This window comes from Pseudophryne corroboree, chromosome 8 (genome assembly GCF_028390025.1).
Source record: "Pseudophryne corroboree isolate aPseCor3 chromosome 8, aPseCor3.hap2, whole genome shotgun sequence".
NCBI lineage: Eukaryota > Metazoa > Chordata > Amphibia > Anura > Myobatrachidae > Pseudophryne > Pseudophryne corroboree.
In genome coordinates this window covers 356,706,727-356,727,596 of record NC_086451.1, presented here as the reverse complement: position 1 = coordinate 356,727,596, position 20,870 = coordinate 356,706,727, and the positions used below count along the sequence as shown (strand labels likewise).

The window sequence follows — 20,870 nt, the reverse complement described above, 5'->3', positions numbered from 1 at the left end:
GAATCGGAGATAAGCTTGATGCAGCAGCCAAATCGGAATGTGGAGGTACGCATCCTTGATATCCAGGGATACCAGGAATTCCCCCTCCTCCAGACCAGATATCACCGCCTTTAGAGACTCCATCTTTAACTTGAACTCCCTCAGAAAGGGATTTAGAGATTTTAAGTTTAGAATGGGCCTGACCGAACCATCAGGTTTCGGTACCATGAAAATGTTCGAATAGTAACCTTTGTTTTGCATCTGGGGAGGAACTGGTACAATAACCTGTGCCTCCAACAACTTCCGGATGGCTCCCTGTAGGATAACTCAGTCTGCCAGCAAAGCTGGCAAGCCTGATTTGAAGAACCGGTGAGGAGGGAGATCTTGAAATTCCAGCCGGTACCCCTGGGACACAATATCTAGTATCCATGCCGGACGACACCCAGGCGTGACTGAAATGTGTGAGTCTCACCCCCACCGGCCCTACCTCCAGGCCGCGCAGTCCACAGTCATGCTGAGGACTTTGGCGTATCTGAAGCGGGTTTCTGTTCCTGGGAACCTGCAGCAGCAGGACTGTGATGCAGCTGAAGAAAAAGTTTTCTTCGGAGCAGGTGAGGGAAGAAAAGGAGACTTACCCGCTGTAGCCGTGAACGTCCACGCATCCAATGCTTCCCCAAAGAGAACCTGACCTGTGTAGGGTAGGGTCTCCACACCTCTCCTGGATTCCATGTCGGCAGACCACTGGTGCAGCCACAGTCCTCGACAAGCTGAGACAGACATGGAAGAAATTCCTGCAGCCATTGAACCCAGGTCCTTCATGGATTCCACCATACATCCTGCAGAATCCTGAATGTTACGTAAAAACAATTCAACGTCACTTTTATCCATTGTATCCAAATCCTCAAGTAATTTGCCTGACCATTTTACTATAGCTTTGGAAATCCATGCACAGGCAATAGTAGGACGTAGTATCGCCCCTGAAGCCGTGTATATGGATTTGAGAGTAGTATAAATTTTGCAATCAGCCGGCTCTTTTAAGGCGGTAGATCCTGGAACAGGTAAAATCACCTTTTTCAAGAGTCTGGATACAGACGCGTACACTATGGGTGGGTTTTCCCATTTTTTTCTATCCTCCTCAGAGAAGGGGAAAGCAACCAGAACCCTCCTATGGATCTGAAATTTTTTCTCTGTGTTTTCCCATGCTTTTTCAAAAATAGCATTTAATTCTTTGGATGCAGGGAAGGTTAGCAAGGCTTTCTTATTGTCAGTGAAGTAAGCCTCCTCAACCTGCACAGGTGTTGTATCAGCAATATTCAACACATCCCTTATAGCCTCCATCATCAACTGCACCCCTTTGGCAAGAGATGCGGCCCCCCTGAGCCCATCCCCATCACAGTCTGCCGTGTCAGAATCGGTATCTGTGGCATCTTGCATAATCTGGGCAAGAGCACGTTTGTGGGAACCTACAGAGGGGGGCCCTGAGGTAACAGAACCGGACCAGACTGCCATAGAGTTCTATAAAACCTGAGTTGCAGATTCATTCTGTGCAACCCTAGTAGAAATCTGAGAAACCATAGATTTGATAGAGGATAACCATTCAGGCTCCCTTGCTGGTATCTGCGCTAAAACAGTGCAATCCTGATTACATGGAATGAGATCATCCTGAGAGGACATATCCTCTGCAGCATATGGCACAGAGTCCCTAGACACAGCTAAATGGAGACCCCAAACACTCCACACACACACACACAGGGGAGGCTAGACAGAGTTTCACCCCCAAGAATGGCAAGAGAGAGACAGAGATTGGAGCCAGCACACACACAGCGCTTTCAAGGTATAGGCAGACCCCGATCAGCGCTGGCTGTGTACCTTAATAGGTTACACAGCCTCTATACAGCCTACCCCCCCACCCCCCCTTCTACAACCCCCTGGTACCGTAAGAGATAGCTGGAGTTGTCATAGAAGGACTGCTCTTCACTGGCAGCGTTTCTGCAGGCAGGAAAATGGCGCTGAACGCTGCTGGGTCTGCTCTGAGAAGCTCCGCCCCCTTAATGGCGCCGTCTTCCTGCTCTTCCTGAGGATTCACGCCGGCAGTGATCCCGGGACCCTGACAGGTTTAAGAGGTCAGTGTGGGTGTAGGCGCTGGCTCAGGGCTCCTGTCACAGTGCTGCACTATGTACCGCAGTTAATACTGCGCACCATACCCTGTGCCGCCATCTTCACACCGGCTCCCCGCTTGCCAGGGAGGCCGGTGACTGACTCGCCACCGATCTTCTGGCTCTGTAAGGGGGTGGCGGCATGCTGCCGGGGTGAGCAATCCCCTGTGGTGGGGAACGTTCTATCCCCTCAGGAGCTCAGTGTCCTGTCAGCGGAGATAGTGGCTCAGATCCCGCAGGGCGGACACTACTCCCCCCTTAGTCCCACGAAGCAGGGAGGCTGTTACCAGCAGCCTCCCTGTAAAATAAAAAATTCTAAAATAAACTTTTACTAAAGAAGCTCTGTAGAGCTTTCCTAGCTTTGACTGGCTCCTCCGGGCATATTTTCTAAACCGAGTCTGGTAGGAGGGGCCTAGAGGGAGGAGCCAGCCTACACTCTCAAACTCTTAAAGTGACAATGGCTCTTAGTGGACCCGTCTATACCCCACGGTTCTAATGTGGACCCCAGCATCCTCTAGGACGCAAGAGAAATAATAAACAATGAAAATAAACAGAAGAAAACTCTCTGGAGCTCCAGAGTATGCATCCTCTCCTAAGGCCACATTTTTCAAAACTGAGCTGTGAGGGAGGGCATAGAGGGGAGAAGCCAGCACACCCAGTTGAAGAAATTTAAAGTGCACCGGCTCCTTTGGACCCCATCTATACCCCATTGTATTAGTGTCCCCAGTATCCCTTATGGATGATAGAGAAAAATGTGTAGGAGGGACAAACTTAGATAGCTATAACAACTGGGGAGGTTACTTATTAACCTGGTGTAATGTACATAAATTAAACTAAAGAAATGCTTACATTAATGCTGCACAGTTTAGGAAGCTGCAGCACCATATTATCGAGCCAATAAGTGCTGCTCAACCTACAGAACTCACCTACTTTCTCCCATGTCCACAGTACATGAGCACTGGGATGTACATACCTTTTTCTGTATAGTTTTAAGTCGGTAGTTTGGTGCAGTCAGGCAGTATCTGTCTGGAGGCAACCTAGGACCTGCATATGGTTTGATCAAGGGTAATGGCGTCTGGTTCTTTTGTCTTGCAATATCTAGCAGAAACTATAATGGAAGAGAAAATATTTGTAAGGTTTTGTTAGCTTAAAAAACCCCAACAAAAACAACAGAAAATGCCAACTGTCACTATGCGAAGCAATGAACATAATTAGCATGAAATTACTCTGAAGATAATTATAACAGAAAAACTAATGTTTGGAATTGAATGCACTGCTATCGTACTGTCCACCATATTTGATGGAGTAATTGGGCTCTTCGCTTGTAGGATAAGAAACACGGTTTGCATGACTTCACAGTAACGTAACCATATGTAACATCAGGAGTAGCGGTCATGCTAGGTTGGGTCTTACTCTAGTTGAGGTCAGATAGGCCTGATCTGACTACATGATCAGTAAATGAGTTTGCCATGAGTAACCAGAAACACCTACCAAAAATTATTACCAAATTAGGGGTAGATATTATTGACCCACAGGTTCCAAATATTTGTAATATAATAATGCTCTATCACAGGCAGCAGAATCTGGAAGTCACTTTCTCAAAGCCATGCCTGCTCTGCTTCCGTATTAAATACCTAATATATAAGGTGCACAGTCAGACTTGTGATATAACATTATTATACTAGAAATAAGGTGCATAGTTGTACCTGTGATAGAGCATTATTATATTACATATTTTTGGAACCTGTGATTCTTTTACATTGTGTATTAATGTTGTGTGTCAAATATTTTGCCTTTTAAATTCTTGTGAGTATTCCTATCTCACTTTTATGATTTAACATTAAAAGTTAAGTTTTACCTTTTTCTCTCTGAACAGACCCTTGTTTTCAATATACAAAGATCAGTTTGAGTGTTCCCCTTATGAGAGTCTAGTGCCGTGCTCTTCAGGCACTTTTTGTGTATTTGTTTACAGCTAGAAGGATCTCTAAAGTAGGTTTCTTGTAACTGGACTAATGTACTCAGCATGGATTAATTCATACACGAGTAGCGCCGGACTCCTATCCCAAAATACTAACTACGGGTCTCTTCACTGAGAGCTCATCGTTCTTGAAATACTCCTCTAGGGCTACTGGCAGCTTGGAGAGTTCTGTATGTAGAAGTCTATAACAATACCCAGCATTGTATGACTGCACTATATTATACAGTAGGGGGAAGAGAGGGCAAGAAAATTGAGTGGAGACAGAAGGATCATATTTGTTTAATTAATGTGTGATAAGGAGATGTGCAATGTATGGAGTATAGAGAGGAGAGAAGTACAGGCAATCAAGTCTTATGTGCTCTCGGTGTACTATAGTACAACATAGGGGATTGTGTGATGTACACAAAGCAGAGGTACAGTGCTGCCAAGCTACAGGAACGTGAGCAATGTGGTGTGCTCAGAGCCGGATTAAGGCTATGGGGGGCCTGGGGTGCGTCAAACAGGGGGGCACCTAACACAGAGGTTTAATACCTACCGGTAAATCCTTTTCTCCTAGTCCGTAGAGGATGCTGGGGTCCACTTCAGTACCATGGGGTATAGACGGTTCCGCAGGAGCCATGGGCACTTTAAGACTTTTCAAGGGTGTGAACTGGCTCCTCCCTCTATGCCCCTCCTCCAGACCTGTTATAGGAACTGTGCCCAGGGAGACGGACATTTCGAGGAAAGGATTTACTTTTATACTAATGGTAAGATTCATACCAGCTCACACCTCAACCATGCCGCACAACATGGCATTCAACATAATACACGCCAACAGGCATGAACCATTTACAGCAACATGCTGAAAACAAATGAAACACAACTTGTGTTTAAAGAACGTAAAGTACGCACTGGGTCGGGTGCCCAGCATCCTCTACGGACTAGGAGAAAAGGATTTACCGGTAGGTATTAAAATCCTATTTTCTCATACGTCCTAAAGGATGCTGGGGTCCACTTCAGTACCATGGGGTTATACCAAAGCTCCAGTACGGGCGGGAGAGTTCGGATGACCCTGCAGCACCGATTGACCAAACTTGAGGTCCTCATCGGCCAAAGCGTCAAACTTATAAAATTTAGCAAATGTGTTTGACCCTTACCAAGTAGCTGCTCGGCAAAGTTGTAAAGCAGAGACGCCCCGGGCAGCCACCCAGGATGAGCCCACTTTCCTAGTAGAATGGGCCTTCACCGACTTCGGTACCGGCAAGCCTGCCGTAGAATGAGCGTGCTGAATTGTCACTCTGATCCAGCGCGCAATAGTCTGCTTAGAAGGAGGACACCCAATCTTGTTGGGAGCATATAGTACAAACAGAGCCTCTGTTTTCCGTAATCTAGCTGTTCTTGCGACATAAATCTTCAAAGCTCTAACCACATCTAGAGACTGTGACTCAGTGAAAGTGTCAGTAGCTACTGGCACCACAATATGTTGGTTTATGTGGAAGGACGAAACCACCTTTGGAAGAAATTGTTGACGAGTTCTTAACTCTGCCCTATCTTCATGGAAGATCAGGTAAGGACTCTTGTGAGACAAGGTCCCATACAACGCCAAAAGCATCACCACTTTCCAAGTGAGAAACTTCAATTCTATCTCCTGCAGAGGTTCAAACCAATCGGATTGAAGGAACTGCAACACCACATTAAGGTCCCATGGAGGCACAAATGGAGGCTGGATGTGCAGAACCCCTTTCACGAACGTCTGAACTTCTGGAAAGGAGGCCAATTGTTTTTGAAAGAAAACTGATAAGGCCGAAATCTGGACCTTGATTGACCCCAATCTAAGGCCCGCATCCACACCAGCCTGCAGAAAATGGAGAAAACGTCCGAACTCAAACTCTTCCGTAGGAGCCTTCTTGGATTCACACCAAGACACACATTTTCTCCAAATACGGTGGTAATGTTTAGACGTTACTCCTTTCCTGGCCTGAATAAGAGTGAGGATGACTTCCTTGGGAATACCCTTTCGGGCTAGGATCCGGCGCTCAACAGCCAAACGTAGCCGCGGTAAGTCTTGATACACACACGGCCCCTGCTGTAGTAGGTCCTTTCGAGGAGGAAGAGGACGAAGATCTTCTATGAGCAACTCCTGAAGATCTGGATACCAAGCCCTCCTTAGCCAGTCTGGGGCAATGAAGATTGCTCGAACTCTTGTTCTTATTATTTTGAGAACTTTTGGAGTCAGTGGAGGTGGAGGGAAAACATATACCGACCGAAACACCCACTGGGTCACCAGTGCATCCACTGCTATTGCTTGAGGGTCTCTCGACCTGGAAAAATATCTCTGAAGCTTCTTGTTTAGACGAGATGCCATCATGTCTACTTGAGGAACTCTCCAAAGACTTGTCACCTCTGCGAAGACTTCTTGGTGGAGGCCCCACTCTCCTGGATGGAGATCGTATCTGCTGAGGAAATCTGCTTCCCAGTTGTCCACTCCCGGAATGAAAATTGCTGAGAGAGCTCTTACATGTCTTTCTGCCCAGAGGAGAATCCCTGTCACCTCTGCCATTACCGCTCTGCTTTTCATTACGCCTTGCCTATTTATGTACGCGACTGCTGTTACATTGTCCGACTGGATCTGCACTGGATGATCTTGAAGAAGATGTACCGCTTGTAGAAGGCTGTTGTAAATGGCTCTCAATTCCAGAACATTTATGTGAAGGCAGGCTTCCTGACTTGACCATTTTCCTTGGAAGCTTTCCCCCTGTGTGACAGCTCCCCAGCCTCGGAGACTTGCATCCGTGGTTACCAGGACCCAATCCTGAATTCCGAACCTGCGTCCCTCTAGTAGGTGAGAACTGTGTTGTTACCACAGGAGCGAAGTCCTGGCCTTGGATGACAGGATTATCTTCCGGTGCATGTGTAGGTGGGATCCGGACCACTTGTCCAACAGGTCCCACTGGAATACTCTGGCATGAAATCGGCCAAACTGCATGGCCTCGTAGACCGTTACCATTTTCCCCAACAACCGAATGCATTGATGGATCGAAACGCTTGTTGGTTTCAATATTTGTTTGACCATTTTCTGGATTTCCAGAGCCTTTCCCACTAGAAGAAATACTCTCCGTACTTCTGTGTCCAGAATCATCCCTAAAAAGGACAACCTTGTTGCCGGTTCCAACTGCGACTTTGGAAAATTCATGCTCCAACCGTGTTGTTGGAGTACTGACAGGGAGAGTGCAATGCTCTGCACCAACCGTTCACTGGATCTTGCTTTTATCAGGAGATCGTCCCGGTAAGGAATTATATTGACTCCTTGTTGTCGAAGGAGGACCATCATCTCTGCCATCACCTTGGTGAATACCCTCGGTGCCGTGGAGAGTCCGAAGGGCAACGTCTAGAACTGGTAACGGCAATCCTGTACTGCGAATCTCAGATAAGCTTGGTGAGGAGGATAAATGGGAACATGTAAGAAAACAACTTTTATGTCTACTGACACCATGAAGTCCCCTTCCTCCAGACTGGAAATCACTGCTCTCAGAGATTCCATCTTGACTTGAACCTTTTCAGGTAGAGATTCAGATTTTTCAGGTTTAAATTTGGTCTGACCGAGCCGTCCGGCTTCGGAACTACGAAGAGGCTTGAATAAAACTCCTCTCCTTGCTGTGACAAGGGTACCAGGACAATGACTTGATCCTGCCAATTTTTGAATAGCAGCCGTTAGTACTTCTCTATCTGGAAGAGAAGCTGGCAAGGTCGATTTGAAAAATCGGCATGGGGGCGGGGGGGGTGAGCACGTCTTGAAACTCCAGTTTGTATCCATGGGACACTATTTGTAAGACCCACGGGTCCAGGCCAGATTGAGGCCAGATCTGACTGAAAAATTTCAGACGTGCTCCCACCCGAGCGGACTTCCGCAAGGGAGCCCCAGCGTCATGCTGTAGATTTGGCTGAAGCAGGGGTTGAATTCTGCTCCTTCAATCCTGGAGACGCTGCATTTTTTTTTTTTTTTTTTACCCCGAAGGACTGCATCTGAGAGTGAAGTTTCTTTTTCGCTGGCACAGGAGCATGAGGCAAAAATGTTGACTTACCTGCGGTAGCCGCAGAGACTAACGCATCCAGCCCATCTGCAAACAAGGCTTCACTTTTATACAGGAGAGCCTCCATATTTCTTTTGGAATCTGCGTCAGCATTCCACTGGCGAATCCACAACGCCCTCCGAGCTGAAACTGCCCTGTTAGCGGCTTTTGAACTCAAGAGCCCAATATCTTTCATGGCCTCTAGTATGTATGCAGCAGCGTCTATTGATATGACCTAACGTTAGGAGTATCTCATCTCTATCTATCGTGTCAATGTCAGATGACAAGTTGTCTGGCCACTTTTCGATAGCGCCATACACCCACGCATAAATAGATTTTTCTCTAACTTGCGGTCTGACGGCTCCTTTAGTGAAGGGTGCAGGGTGAATCACCTTTTTAGATAACCTTGACAGGGTACTGTCTAACACGGGGGGTGCCGGAAAAGGATAAGGAACCTGAATCCTTTTGGGAATCTGAAATTTCTTTTCAGGGTTTACCCAAGCTCACTCAAATAGAGTATTTAGCTCCTGAGAAGGAGCGAAAGTTACATTAAGTTTCTTTTCTTTATAACTAAGCCTACTCCTGAGGTACAGGAGGAGCTTCCGTAACTTTTATAGCAACAATTATGTATTAATGCTATTTGCCAATTTAGGATCTATCCCCCTGGAATCTCTATCGTCGACACAGGGATCAGAATCCGTGTCGGTATCAGTATGTACTATTTGTGCAAATGGTCTCTTATGTGACACAGAGGAGTCGCCTGTGGATGAAAAGGCAGAACCATGAAAAATCACATCTTCCACTGATTTTCTCCAGCTCTCTGCATGAGACTCACTTATCCAGTCTCTTACTGATATGATTCACACTATCACGTAATTCTTTCACCCATTCAGGCTTGTGGTGAGCTGGCAGCGCCACCACATTACAACTCTGTGTCCCTAAAATGGCTCCCTCAGGGGAAGAGCTCCCTGCCTCAGACATGACACAAACGTGCACAAACACACCACAGACACTCCGGGACTTATAGGGGACAGACCCACAGTAAAATCTGTCAGAAGGACAAAGATAGAATTTGCCAGTTCACAACCAAGCGCCAGTAACACAATGCCTGTGAAACATAAAATGCCCACTGACATGCAGCGCTTTTTATGATGTAAATAAATACACACTATAAAGCACCAAATTTACTGTGCCCCCCCCCCCCTTTTTTTTTTGCACCCTGATACATGTATTCAGTAGTGGAGGAGGACCAGCTTTGTCTCTACAGCCTGAGGAGAGAGAGAAAATGGCACTGAGCAGTGTGCTGGCTGACTGAGGAGGAATGCCCCTGAGCATTTCTGAGGTAATTTTTTTTTTAACATTTCTTTCTTTATTGAAGCATTTCCATAGAGAAATTAATGACATTCACAGGAGCATTGTGAAAAATAACAGAGAAGGCATAGTACAATGTATATACAACATAATGCAAAATGTAGGGAAGACTATAAACAAGGTAATACGTACAGTATTATAGGATAAAAATGGGATCCACAGGGTCATCCTCGACCCTCAGAGAGACGGGAACACGCTATGTCCGCAAGCCAGCGCTATCAAGGGTGATAGGTGGGTCTCTAAGAAAAATCCTGGTTTCATACCAGAGTGTGTTGCGAAAACATTGGCTAATGGCCTCTCTAGTATGAGTAGGTAGCGTATCAATAAAACTTTCCCATGTTGCAAAAAAGGATTCGGTACGAGACTCTTTTTGAAGAGAGGCCTCCAGCCAATCCATATGGCAAAGAAAAAATAGTTTGTCCTTAAACATGTCTAGAGTTGGAATGGAACTATTAATCCACATATGCAAAACAGCTTTTCTAGCCGCTGATGAGATTGCTAAAAGTAATTTTTTAACAGCTTTGGAAGCTCTAGTGCCAGGAGGTGTCAAACCAAATAACGCCCATTCCGGTGTGAAGGGGACGTAGTTTACTAAATGTTGGGAGGCAAAGCGCCACACTGCTAACCAGAACCTTCTTAAAAGTGGGCAAGCCCATAGGCAATGGTAGAGGTCTGCCGTTTGATGACCGCATTTGGGACACGAAGGGTCATCTAGAAGGCCTATTAAAAATCCTCTATGGGGCGAAATATAAGATCTATGAAACATATTAAGATACATTTCCGTGTAGTTAGCCGCGGGGAACACAGCCATTGAGAGATGCAGCATTTGTAGTAACCCATCAACATCCAAGTTAGGAAAATGTTCCAACCATTGGGCTATCCCAGTTTTAAATGTTGAATGTTCTATTGCAGTATGAAGTTATTTATAGTAAAAGGAAATAGCACCTTTGGATTGTTCCGATCTTAATAGCATGCGGTCCAAATGGTTATCCCAATCAGTCGCGGGCAATAATCTAGAAACTGTACTAACAATGTTGGGCGTGGAAGAAAGCAAATTTCTGGGGGCCAATATACAGGTATTTAGATAGGGCCTCTGCATAGGATAAAGGTTTATGGGAGTCGGGGTTGATTAGCTGTCCTATACTGCAAAGTCCTAGTGATTTCCATTCAATAAAGGGACAGGCGGCCTCGGCCTCACCATTTTTAAAACCCGGATTCCGTAAGAAAGGCAAGTGTATAGACAAATGTCTGTGCAATTTATATTTATGTCTCAGGGACAGCCAAACTTTCCTTGTGGTCATTAAGAGGGGATTATTCGTTAAATCCAAAGAGATCTCAGCATCATTTAAGTGTAGAAAGGCTGTCAGGGATATAGGAGGTAATTTTTTTATACTGGCGGGGGTAGGGCTGTGCCTCTGCATCTTATGCCCCTTGTTAGCCAGTTTTGTAGGTAATATGCTGCCCAGGGAACCCCCCTCAGCGCCCTGCACCCTGCAGTGCCTGTGTATGTGTGGGCAACATGGCGCGCTGCGCTCCCGCCAGCCGCGCGGTACCTTTAGCCGTCACTTTCTTGATTGAAGATCTGTCTTCTAACACTCACCTGACTTCTGGCTCTGCAAGGGGGGTGACGGCGTGCTGTGGGAGTGAGCATCTAGGCACAGCTAGCGTTCAGTTCCCTTCAGGAGCTAATGGTGTCCTGTCAGCCAGAAGCAGAGCCATGAAACTCTTTAGGAAGTTGGTTCCTACTTCTGCCCCCTCAGTCCCACGAAGCAGGGAGACTGTTGCCAGCAGTCCCCCCTAAAAATAAAAAGCCTAACATAAGTCTTTTCAGAGAAACTCCGTAGAGCTCCCCTGGAGTGTATCCAGTCTGCCTGGGCACATTTCTAAAACGGAGGTCTGGAGGAGGGGCATAGAGGGAGGAGCCAGTTCACACCCTTGAGAAGTCTTAAAATGCCCATGGCTCCTGCGGAACAGTCTATATCCCATGGTACTGAAGTGGACCCCAGCATCCTCTAGGACGTATGAGAATTTGCAACAAATCAAAAGATGATCGGATAATATGGACTTCTACATACTCCACCAGTAGTCGTATTACACAATCTTCCACTAAAGCACTCTGGCCAATTGTAAGTACCGACAAAGAACTTCAAAGCTTTAAGAACCGAACACCGATGGCAATCTTCCGCCATGGAAGAAATATCAAAGATATGGTAATTTGTACGGACATTTCTGAATTTAAACCATCTATTAGCTCCTTTTTAGGTAGTAGGAAAAAAATAAGATTTTAAACCTACCGGTAAATCTTTTTCTCCTAGTCCGTAGAGGATGCTGGGGACTCCGTAAGGACCATGGGGTATATACGGCTCCGCAGGAGACATGGGCACTCTAAGACTTTAGAAATAGAATAGGTGTGCACTGGCTCCTCCCTCTATGCCCCTCCTCCAGACCTCAGTTAGGACTGTGCCCAAAGGAGACTGACAGTACGAGGAAAGGATTTTTGTTAATCTAAGGGCGAGATACATACCAGCCCACACCATACAACATGGTATATACTAAACCAGTTAACAGCATCTCTCAACTGTAACATAACCCTTATGTAAGCAACAACTATATACAAGCCTTGCAGAATTTGGCCGCACTGGGACAGGCGCCCAGTATCCTCTACGGACTAGGAGAAAAAGATTTACCGGTAGGTTTTTAAATTTTATTTTCTCTTACGTCCTAGAGGATACTGGGGACTCCGTAAGGACCATGGGGTTTATACCAAAGCTCCAGACCGGGCGGATGACTCTGCAGCACTGATTGAGCAAACATGAGGTCCTCATCAGCCAGGGTATCAAACTTGTAGAATTTTGCAAAAGTGTTTGAACCCGACCAAGTAGCAGCTCGGCAAAGCTGTAATGCCGAGACGCCTCGGGCAGCCGCCCAAGAAGAGCCCACCTTCCTAGTGGAATGGGCCTTTACCGAATTTTGGAACCGGCAATCCAGCCGTAGAATGAGCCTGCGGAATCGTGTTACAGATCCAGCGAGCAATAGTCTGCTTAGACGCAGGAGCGCCAACCTTGTTGGCTACATACAGGACAAACAGTGCTTCTGTTTTCCTAACCCTAGCCGTTCTGGCTATATAAATCTTTAAGGCCGTGACTACATCAAAGGGACTTGGAATCCTCCAAGGCACCCGTAGCCACAGGCACCACAATAGGTTGGTTCATATGAAATGACGAAACCACTTTAGGCAGAAAATGAGGACGAGTCCTCAACTCTGCTCTATCCGCATGGAAAATCAGATGGGGGCTCTTGTAAGACAAAGCCGCCAATTTGGACACCCGCCTTGCAGATGCCAAGGCCAATAACATGACCACTTTCCAAGTGAGAAACTACAATTCAACTGTTTGAAGAGGTTCAAATCAGTGTGATTTAAGGAACTGTAACACCCCGTTAAGGTCCCACGGTGCCGCCGTAGTCACAAAAGGAGGATGGATGTGCAACACTCCCTTTACAAAAGTCTGGACTTCTGGGAGAGAAGCCAATTCCTTCTGAAAGAATATAGATAAGGCCGAAATCTGCACCTTAATGGAGCCTAACTTCAGGCCCATATCCACACCTGACTGCAGAAAATAAGATTTTACTTACCGGTAAATCTATTTCTCGTAGCCCGTAGAGGATGCTGGGGACTCCGTAAGGACCATGGGGAGAGACGGGCTCCGCAGGAGACATGGGCACTCTAAGACTTTAGAATAGGTGTGCACTGGCTCCTCCCTCTATGCCCCTCCTCCAGACCTCAGTTAGAGAACTGTGCCCAGAGGAGATGGACAGTACGAGGAAAGGATTTTTGTTAATCCAAGGGCAAGATTCATACCAGCCACACCAATCACACCGTATAACTTGTGATAACAATCCAGTAAACAGTATGACAATAACATAGCATCAGTTCACGCCCGATGCAGCAATAACGTAACCCTTATTGAAGCAATAAGTGTTCGCAAAAACGCGCTATAGCGCGTTTTTTACCCGGTATTGATGTTCAGGGACTCACTTTTCCAACATGCGCGAGTCCTCTGGGACGCGCTCCGCTGCAGCCAATCCCTAGCCTGGCAGATTGATTGGCGTGACTGCACGGCGCCGGCGGCAGGCTTTAAAAACAGGAGGTGGAGCCTTACCGCCAGTCAGGACATGATAGAGCAGCTCCGTGGCAGCGATCCTCTGTGACAGTGAGTAACAGTCGGCTGGGGAGGGGGTTTGGCTTCTGAGTGCTGCCAGTGGTCCGTGGCCAGGGAGAGAGGGGTCGGGTGCTCCGCGATCTCATGGTAGAGATTAGCTTTAAGCGGTTACAAGTGGCGTGGGGAGAGGGGGGCTGTCTGTTCCCGCGGTGGGGGCTGGTTCAGGGACGGCATTACAATGAGTCTCACTGACTCATTAAATGCCGCGACCAGCGCTGCGCCTGTTCGCCCGCCCACCACCAGTGCCCCAGAGCCCGTGTGTTAAGACGGCCACTGCACAGCCAGTCACTCGTGTCCTGTCTCCCGACCAGTAAAAGGTCCGCTCTCCTCCTCCCACTCAAATGCTGCCTGTGTCTTAATGTACTTATTTTACTAATCTAAACTCCCCCTCTATTGTGCTGACACGGACACCGGGCTGGAAGGGGAGGACAGGGGCCGCTCTCTCAGCCCTTGCCTACTTCTATTACACCCCTGCATACCTCCCAACTTTCAAGGATTGCCAAGAGGGACTTCGGCGCCCAGCGCCGAAAAGGGGGCGTGTCTACATAAAATAGGCGTGGCTTTGCACAAAGGGGCGTGGCCTCACGGCAATTCCGCGATCGCGAGCCACGGCCCCGTTCTGGTTACTATGGCCCATGGGGGCATGGCCAGCGCTCAGTGAGCTGCTGGCATGCCCCCAGTACCTCTGTCTCCATGAATAGACGCTGTGTGCACATGCGCACAGCGTCTATTCACTCTGCTCTGCTGTGAGTGCAAGAGCCTCCCAACTGTCCCTCCCCCCCCCCCACCGTGGGACACTGCTGCCCACAGGTGGGACAGCGGGACCATCTCGCGAAAATCGGGACAGTTGGGAGGTATGCCCCTGTCCTGACCGTCCCCAGCGCCAAAAGTCCGTCGGAGGAATGTGCAGAGGCACTGGCAGCCATGTCCATGTACATTAACAGCCCCAGATTATATACACCACTGACTTCAAGCAATGTGACAGTAGTAGAATCCCCTCTCTCAATCACTCCCTTTCCTCTGCCTCCATCTATCCCCTCTCTCGATCTCCCCCCTTTCTCTCTGTCCGTCTCGTTCTCTCTCTGTCCGTCTCGTTCTCTCTCTGTCCGTCTCGTTCTCTCTCTGTCCGTCTCGTTCTCTCTCTGCTCGTCTCCTCGTTCCCTCTCTCTCTCTGTCCGTCTCCTCGTTCCCTCTCTCTCTCTCTGTCCGTCTCCTCGTTCCCTCTCTCTCTCTCTGTCCGTCTCCTCGCTCCCTCTCTCTCTCTGTCCGTCTCCTCGTTCCCTCTCTCTCTCTCTCTCTGTCCGTCTCCTCGTTCCCTCTCTCTCTGTCCGTCTCCTCGTTCCCTCTCTCTCTCTGTCCGTCTCCTCGTTCCCTCTCTCTCTCTCTGTCCGTCCCCTCGTTCCCTCTCTCTCTCTCTCTGTCCGTCTCCTCGTTCCCTCTCTCTCTCTCTCTCTCTGTCTGTCCGTCTCCTCGTTCCCTCTCTCTCTCTCTCTGTCCGTCTCCTCGTTCCCTCTCTCTGTCCGTCTCCTCGTTCCCTCTCTCTCTCTCTCTGTCCGTTTCCTCGTTCCCTCTCTCTCTCTCTCTCCGTTTCCTCGTTCCCTCTCTCTCTCTCTCCGTCTCCTCGTTCTCTCTCTCTCTCTCTCTCTCCGTCTCCTCGTTCTCTCTCTCTCTGTCCGTCTCCTCGTTCTCTCTCTCTCTCTCTCTCTGTCCGTCTCCTCGTTCTCTCTCTCTCTCTCTCTGTCCGTCTCCTCGTTCTCTCTCTCTCTCTCTCTCTGTCCGTCTCCTCGTTCCCTCTCTCTCTCTCTCTGTCCGTCTCCTCGTTCCCTCTCTCTCTCTCTCTGTCCGTCTCCTCGTTCCCTCTCTCTCTCTCTGTCCGTCTCCTCGTTCCCTCTCTCTCTCTCTCTCTCTCTCTGTCCGTCTCCTCATTCACTCTCTCTCTCTGTCCGTCTCCTCGTTCCCTCTCTCATTCCCTCTCTCTGTCTGTCTGGTTCCCTCTGTCCGTCTCCTTCCCTGTCTCTCTCTGTCCGTCTCGTTCCCTCTCTCTCTCTCTCTCTGTCCGTCTCGTTCCCTCTGTCTCCCCACCTCTCTCTCTCTCTGTCCCGCCCCCTCTCTCTGTCCGTCTCTCTTCTCTGTCACCACACTGTCAGTCTCCCCCCTCTCAGTCAGTTTCTCTCTTCCCCCTACACCCACCTCACTCTCTTCCCACTACACCCACTGATTGCAAAATATGCGCTATAGCACGTTTTACGCACTACAAGCGGAGAGGTCTCTAAGTGACCAGTGCGTCTCTGCTAATAATACTGTTTCAATGCCTCTCTTGCCATCAAATCACCACTGGTAGCTTCTCCCCATTCAATCGCGCTGCCCGCATCTTCTCCCCATTTAAAGTGTATAACGTGCTCTGCCTGGCTCAGTGTGTGTATAGGTGGTTCTACCTGGCGCAATGTATAACACGTGCTCTGCCTGGCGCAATGTATATAACGTGCTCTGCCAGGCGCAATGTATATAACGTGCTCTGCCAGGCGCAATGTGTATAGCTGGTTATACCTGGCGCAAAGTGTATTATGTGCTTTGCCTGGCGCAAAGTGTATTGGTGGTTCTGCTTGGTGCAATGTGTATAATGTGCTCTACCTGGCGCAATGTGTATAACGTGCTCTGCCTGGCGCAATGTGTATAACGTGCTCTGCCTGGCGCAATGTGTATAACGTGCTCTGCCTGGCACAATGTGTATAACGTGCTCTGCCTGGCACAATGTGTATAACGTGCTCTGCCTGGCACAATGTGTATAACGTGCTCTGCCTGGCACAATGTGTATAACGTGCTCTGCCTGGCACAATGTGTATAACGTGCTCTGCCTGGCACAATGTGTATAACGTGCTCTGCCTGGCACAATGTGTATAACGTGCTCTGCCTGGCACAATGTGTATAACGTGCTCTGCCTGGCACAATGTGTATAACGTGCTCTGCCTGGCACAATGTGTATAACGTGCTCTGCCTGGCACAATGTGTGTAGGTGGTTCTGCTTGGTGCAATGTGTATAATGTGCTCTACCTGGTGCAATGTGTATAATGTGCTCTGCCTGGCGCAGTGTGTGTATAGGAGGTTCTACCTGGTGCAATGTGTATAAGCGGCACTACTGTGTGGTGTAATGTAAATTGGCACTATTATGTGGCCAAGCCCCTTCCCCACAAAGCCAGACGCCTAAGTTTTTGTTTTGTTGTTGTGTTTTTATATTTGAATCATTAATAAGATTAATAAGAACCTTCATTCCGATGGGACCCACAAAAGGACAGTTAGGACCCCAATTTTTAAAGGTGAGGGGTCCCTGGGACCCACTTTTTTTTCGGCTCAGCGCGATCACTGAATAACTATATACAAGTATTGCAGAAGAAGTCCGCACTTGGGACAGGCACCCAGCATCCTCTACGGACTACGAGAAATAGATTTACCGGTAAGTAAAATCTTATTTTCTCTAACATCCTAGAGGATGCTGGGGACTCCGTAAGGACCATGGGGATTATACCAAAGCTCCCAAACGGGCGGGAGAGTGTGGATGACTGCAGCACCGATTGAGCAAACATGAGGTCCTCCTCAGCCAGGGTATCAAACTTACAGAATTTTGCAAAGGTGTTTGTACCCGACCAAGTAGCAGCTCGACACAGCTGTAGTGCCGAGACCCCTCAGGCAGCCGCCCAAGAAGAGCCCACTTTCCTAGTGGAATGGGCCTTGACCGATTTTGGTAACGGCAAACCAGCCGTAGAATGCGCTTGCTGAATCGTGTTACAGATCCAGCGAGCAAGAGTCTGCTTTTTGAGCAGGACCGCCAAGCTTGTTGGCTGCATACAGAACAAACAGTGCTTCTGTTTTTCGGACTCTAGCCATCCTGGCCACATAAATCTTCAAAGCCCTGACCACATCAAGGGACTCGGAATCCTCTAAGTCCCGTGTAGCCACAGGCACCACAATAGGTTGGTTCATATGAAAAGATGAAACCACTTTTGGCAGGAACTGAGGACGTGTCCGCAATTCCGCTCTATCCATATGGAAAACCAGATAGGGGCTTTTATGTGATAAAGCCGCTAATTCCGACACTCGCCTAGCCGAAGCTAGGGCTAATAACATGACCACCTTCCAAGTGAGATATTTCAACTCCACCGTTTTCAGTGGTTCAAACCAGTGTGACTTTAGGAAGTCCAAGACCACATTAAGGTCCCAAGGCGCCACCGGAGGCACAAACGGAGGCTGAATATGCAGTACTCCCTTAACAAAAGTCTGAACTTCTGGGAGAGAAGCCAATTCTTTTTGAAAGAAAACGGATAGGGCCGAAATCTGGACCTTAATGGAGCCTAATTTAAGGCCCAAATCCACTCCAGTTTGTAGGAAGTGAAGGAAACGGCCCCGATGGAGTTCTTCCGTAGGAGCATTCCTGGCCTCACACCAAGAAACATATCTTCGCCATATACGGTGATAATGTTTTGCTGTTACTTCCTTCCTAGCCTTTATCAGCGTAGGGATAACCTTAGCCGGAATACCTTTTTCCGCTAGGATCCGGCGTTCAACTGCCATGCCGTCAAACGCAGCCGCGGTAAGTCTTGAAACAGACAGGGTCCCTGTTGCAACAGGTCCTGCCTTAGAGGAAGAGGCCACGGATCTTCCGTGAGCATTTCCTGCAGATCTGGATACCAGGTCCGGCGTGGCCAATCTGGAACAACGAGGATTGTTCTCACTCCTTTTCTTCTTACTATTCTCAACACCTTGGGTATGAGAGGAAGAGGAGGAAATACATAGACGGACCGGAACACCCACGGTGTCACGAGGGCGTCTACCGCTACTGCCTGAGGGTCTCTGGACCTGGCGCAATACCTCTGTAGCTTTTTGTTGAGGCGGGACGCCATCATGTCTATCTGTGGCAGTTCCCACCGACTCACAATCTGTGCGAAGACTTCTTGATGAAGTCCCCACTCTCCTGGATGGAGATCGTGTCTGCTGAGGAAGTCTGCTTCCCAGTTGTCCACTCCCGGAATGAACACTGCTGACAGTGCGCTTACATGATTCTCCGCCCAGCGAAGAATTCTGCTGGCTTCTGCCATTGCTGCTCTGCTTCTTGTCCCGCTCTGGCGGTTTACATGCTCCACGGCTGTGACGTTGTCTGACTGTATCAGAACAGGTAGGTTGCGAAGAAGATTCTCCGCCTGTCGGAGGCCGTTGTATATGGCCCTTAATTCCAGCACATTGATGTGTAGACAAGCCTCCTGGCTTGACCATATTCCCTGAAAATTGTTTCCCTGTGTGACTGCTCCCCATCCTCGGAGGCTCGCGTCCGTGGTCACAAGAACCCAATCTTGAATGCCGAACCTGCGACCCTCTAGAAGGGGAGTACTCTGGAGCCACCACAGGAGAGAGACCCTGGCCCTGGAGGACAGGGTTATCTTCCGATGTATCTGCAGATGGGACCCTGACCACTTGTCCAGAAGGTCCCACTGAAAAGTCCTTGCATGGAACCTGCCGAATGGAATGGCCTCGTAGGCCGCCACCATCTTTCCCAATACTCGAGTGCATTGATGAACTGACACTCTTTTTGGCTTTAACAGGTCTTTGATCATGTTCTGGAGTTCCTGGGCTTTTTCCACTGGGAGAAAAACCCCTTTGTTTTTCCGTATCCAGAATCATGCCCAAAAAAAGACAGCCGAGTTGTCGGAACCAACTGTGACTTTGGTAGATTTAGAATCCAGCTGTGCTGTTGTAGTACTCTCAGGGAGAGAGAGACACGCTTTTTAATAACTGTTCCCTTGAACTCGCTTTTATCAGGAGATCGTCCAAGTATGTGATAATTGGACGATCAGGAGCACAATCATTTCCGCCATTACCTTGGTGAAAATTCTCGGGGCCGTGGAAAGCCCAAACGGCAACGTCTGAAACTGGTAATGACAATCCTGTACAGCGAATCTTAGGTACGCCCGATGAGGAGGATATATGGGGACATGAAGGTATGCATCCTTTATGTCTAGTGACACCATAAAATGCCCCCCTTTCCAGGCTGGATATCCCTGCCCTGAGAGATTTCATCTTGAATTTGAACCTCTTTAAATATAGGTTTAGGTATTTTAGATTCAGAATTGGTCTGACCGAGCCATCCGGCTTTGTGACCAAAAATAGGGTTGAATAAAACCCTTTCCCCTGTTGCACTAGGGGAACCATGATAATCACTTGCTGTTGACACAGCTTTAGTATGGCAGCCAAAACTATTTTCCTCTCCGGGGAAGTAGCCGAGGCCGGGGAGGACATTTTTCCTGTGAACTAGCCGTAGACGTTGTTCTTTTCCCTCTACCTCTGGCGAGGAAAGAAAGCCACGCCCCTTTCTGAACTTACGCGACCGAAAGGACTGCATCTGTTATTGGGGTGTTTCCTTTTGCTGTGGGGGAACGTAAGGCAAAAAAGACGACTTACCCGCGGTAGCTGTGGAAACCAGGTCCGCGAGGCCCTCCCCGAATAAAACTTCACCCTTGTAAGGTAAAGCCTCCATATGTCTCTGAGTCAGCATCACCTGTCCACTGACGAGTCCGCAGGGACCTACTAGCAGAACCTGCCATGGCATTAGCTCTTGAACCCAAAAGCCCAATATCTCTCGCAGCCTCTCTCATATATAGTGCTGCGTCCTTGATGTGACCTAAGGTCAACACCATACTATCTTTATCTAGGGTGTCAATGTCAGATGACAAGTTATCAGCCCAAGCTGTAATTGCGCTACCTACCCATGCCGACGCTCCAGCAGGTCTAAACAGGGCTCCCGTAGTCGCATAAATTGATTTTAAGGTAGATTCCTGCCTACGATCCGCAGGATCCTATAGGGCCGCCGTATCAGGGGACGGTAGTGCTACCTTTCTGGACTAGAGCGTTAAGGCCTTGTCCAGCGTGGGCGAGGATTCCCACCGTAACCTGTCCTTTGAGGGGAAAGGATACGCCATAATAATTCTCTTGGGAACCTGCAGTCTAATGTCAGGAGTCTCCCAAGCTTTTTTAAATAAAACGGTCAGCTAATGATTCTTTAAACATGCAGACCCTCGTGTCAGGGACAGAGGAGTCCTCTGTGATATGCAAAACATATTTTATTGCAATA

The 20,870-nt window shown here is 48.3% G+C and overlaps 1 protein-coding gene across 4 annotated transcripts in view; it reads right to left on the bottom strand.

Moving 5' to 3' along the window:
* The window catches only part of LOC134949124 (transcription initiation factor TFIID subunit 9-like), a 60,064-nt gene that overhangs the window by 25,540 nt on the left and 13,654 nt on the right, over positions 1 to 20,870 (bottom strand). For all 4 annotated transcript variants that reach the window (XM_063937526.1, XM_063937523.1, XM_063937524.1 and 1 more), the window contains exon 4: positions 3,109 to 3,243. In XM_063937526.1, coding sequence (XP_063793596.1) covers positions 3,109 to 3,243 — 135 coding nt within the window. The remainder of the gene's footprint in view (positions 1 to 3,108; positions 3,244 to 20,870) is intronic.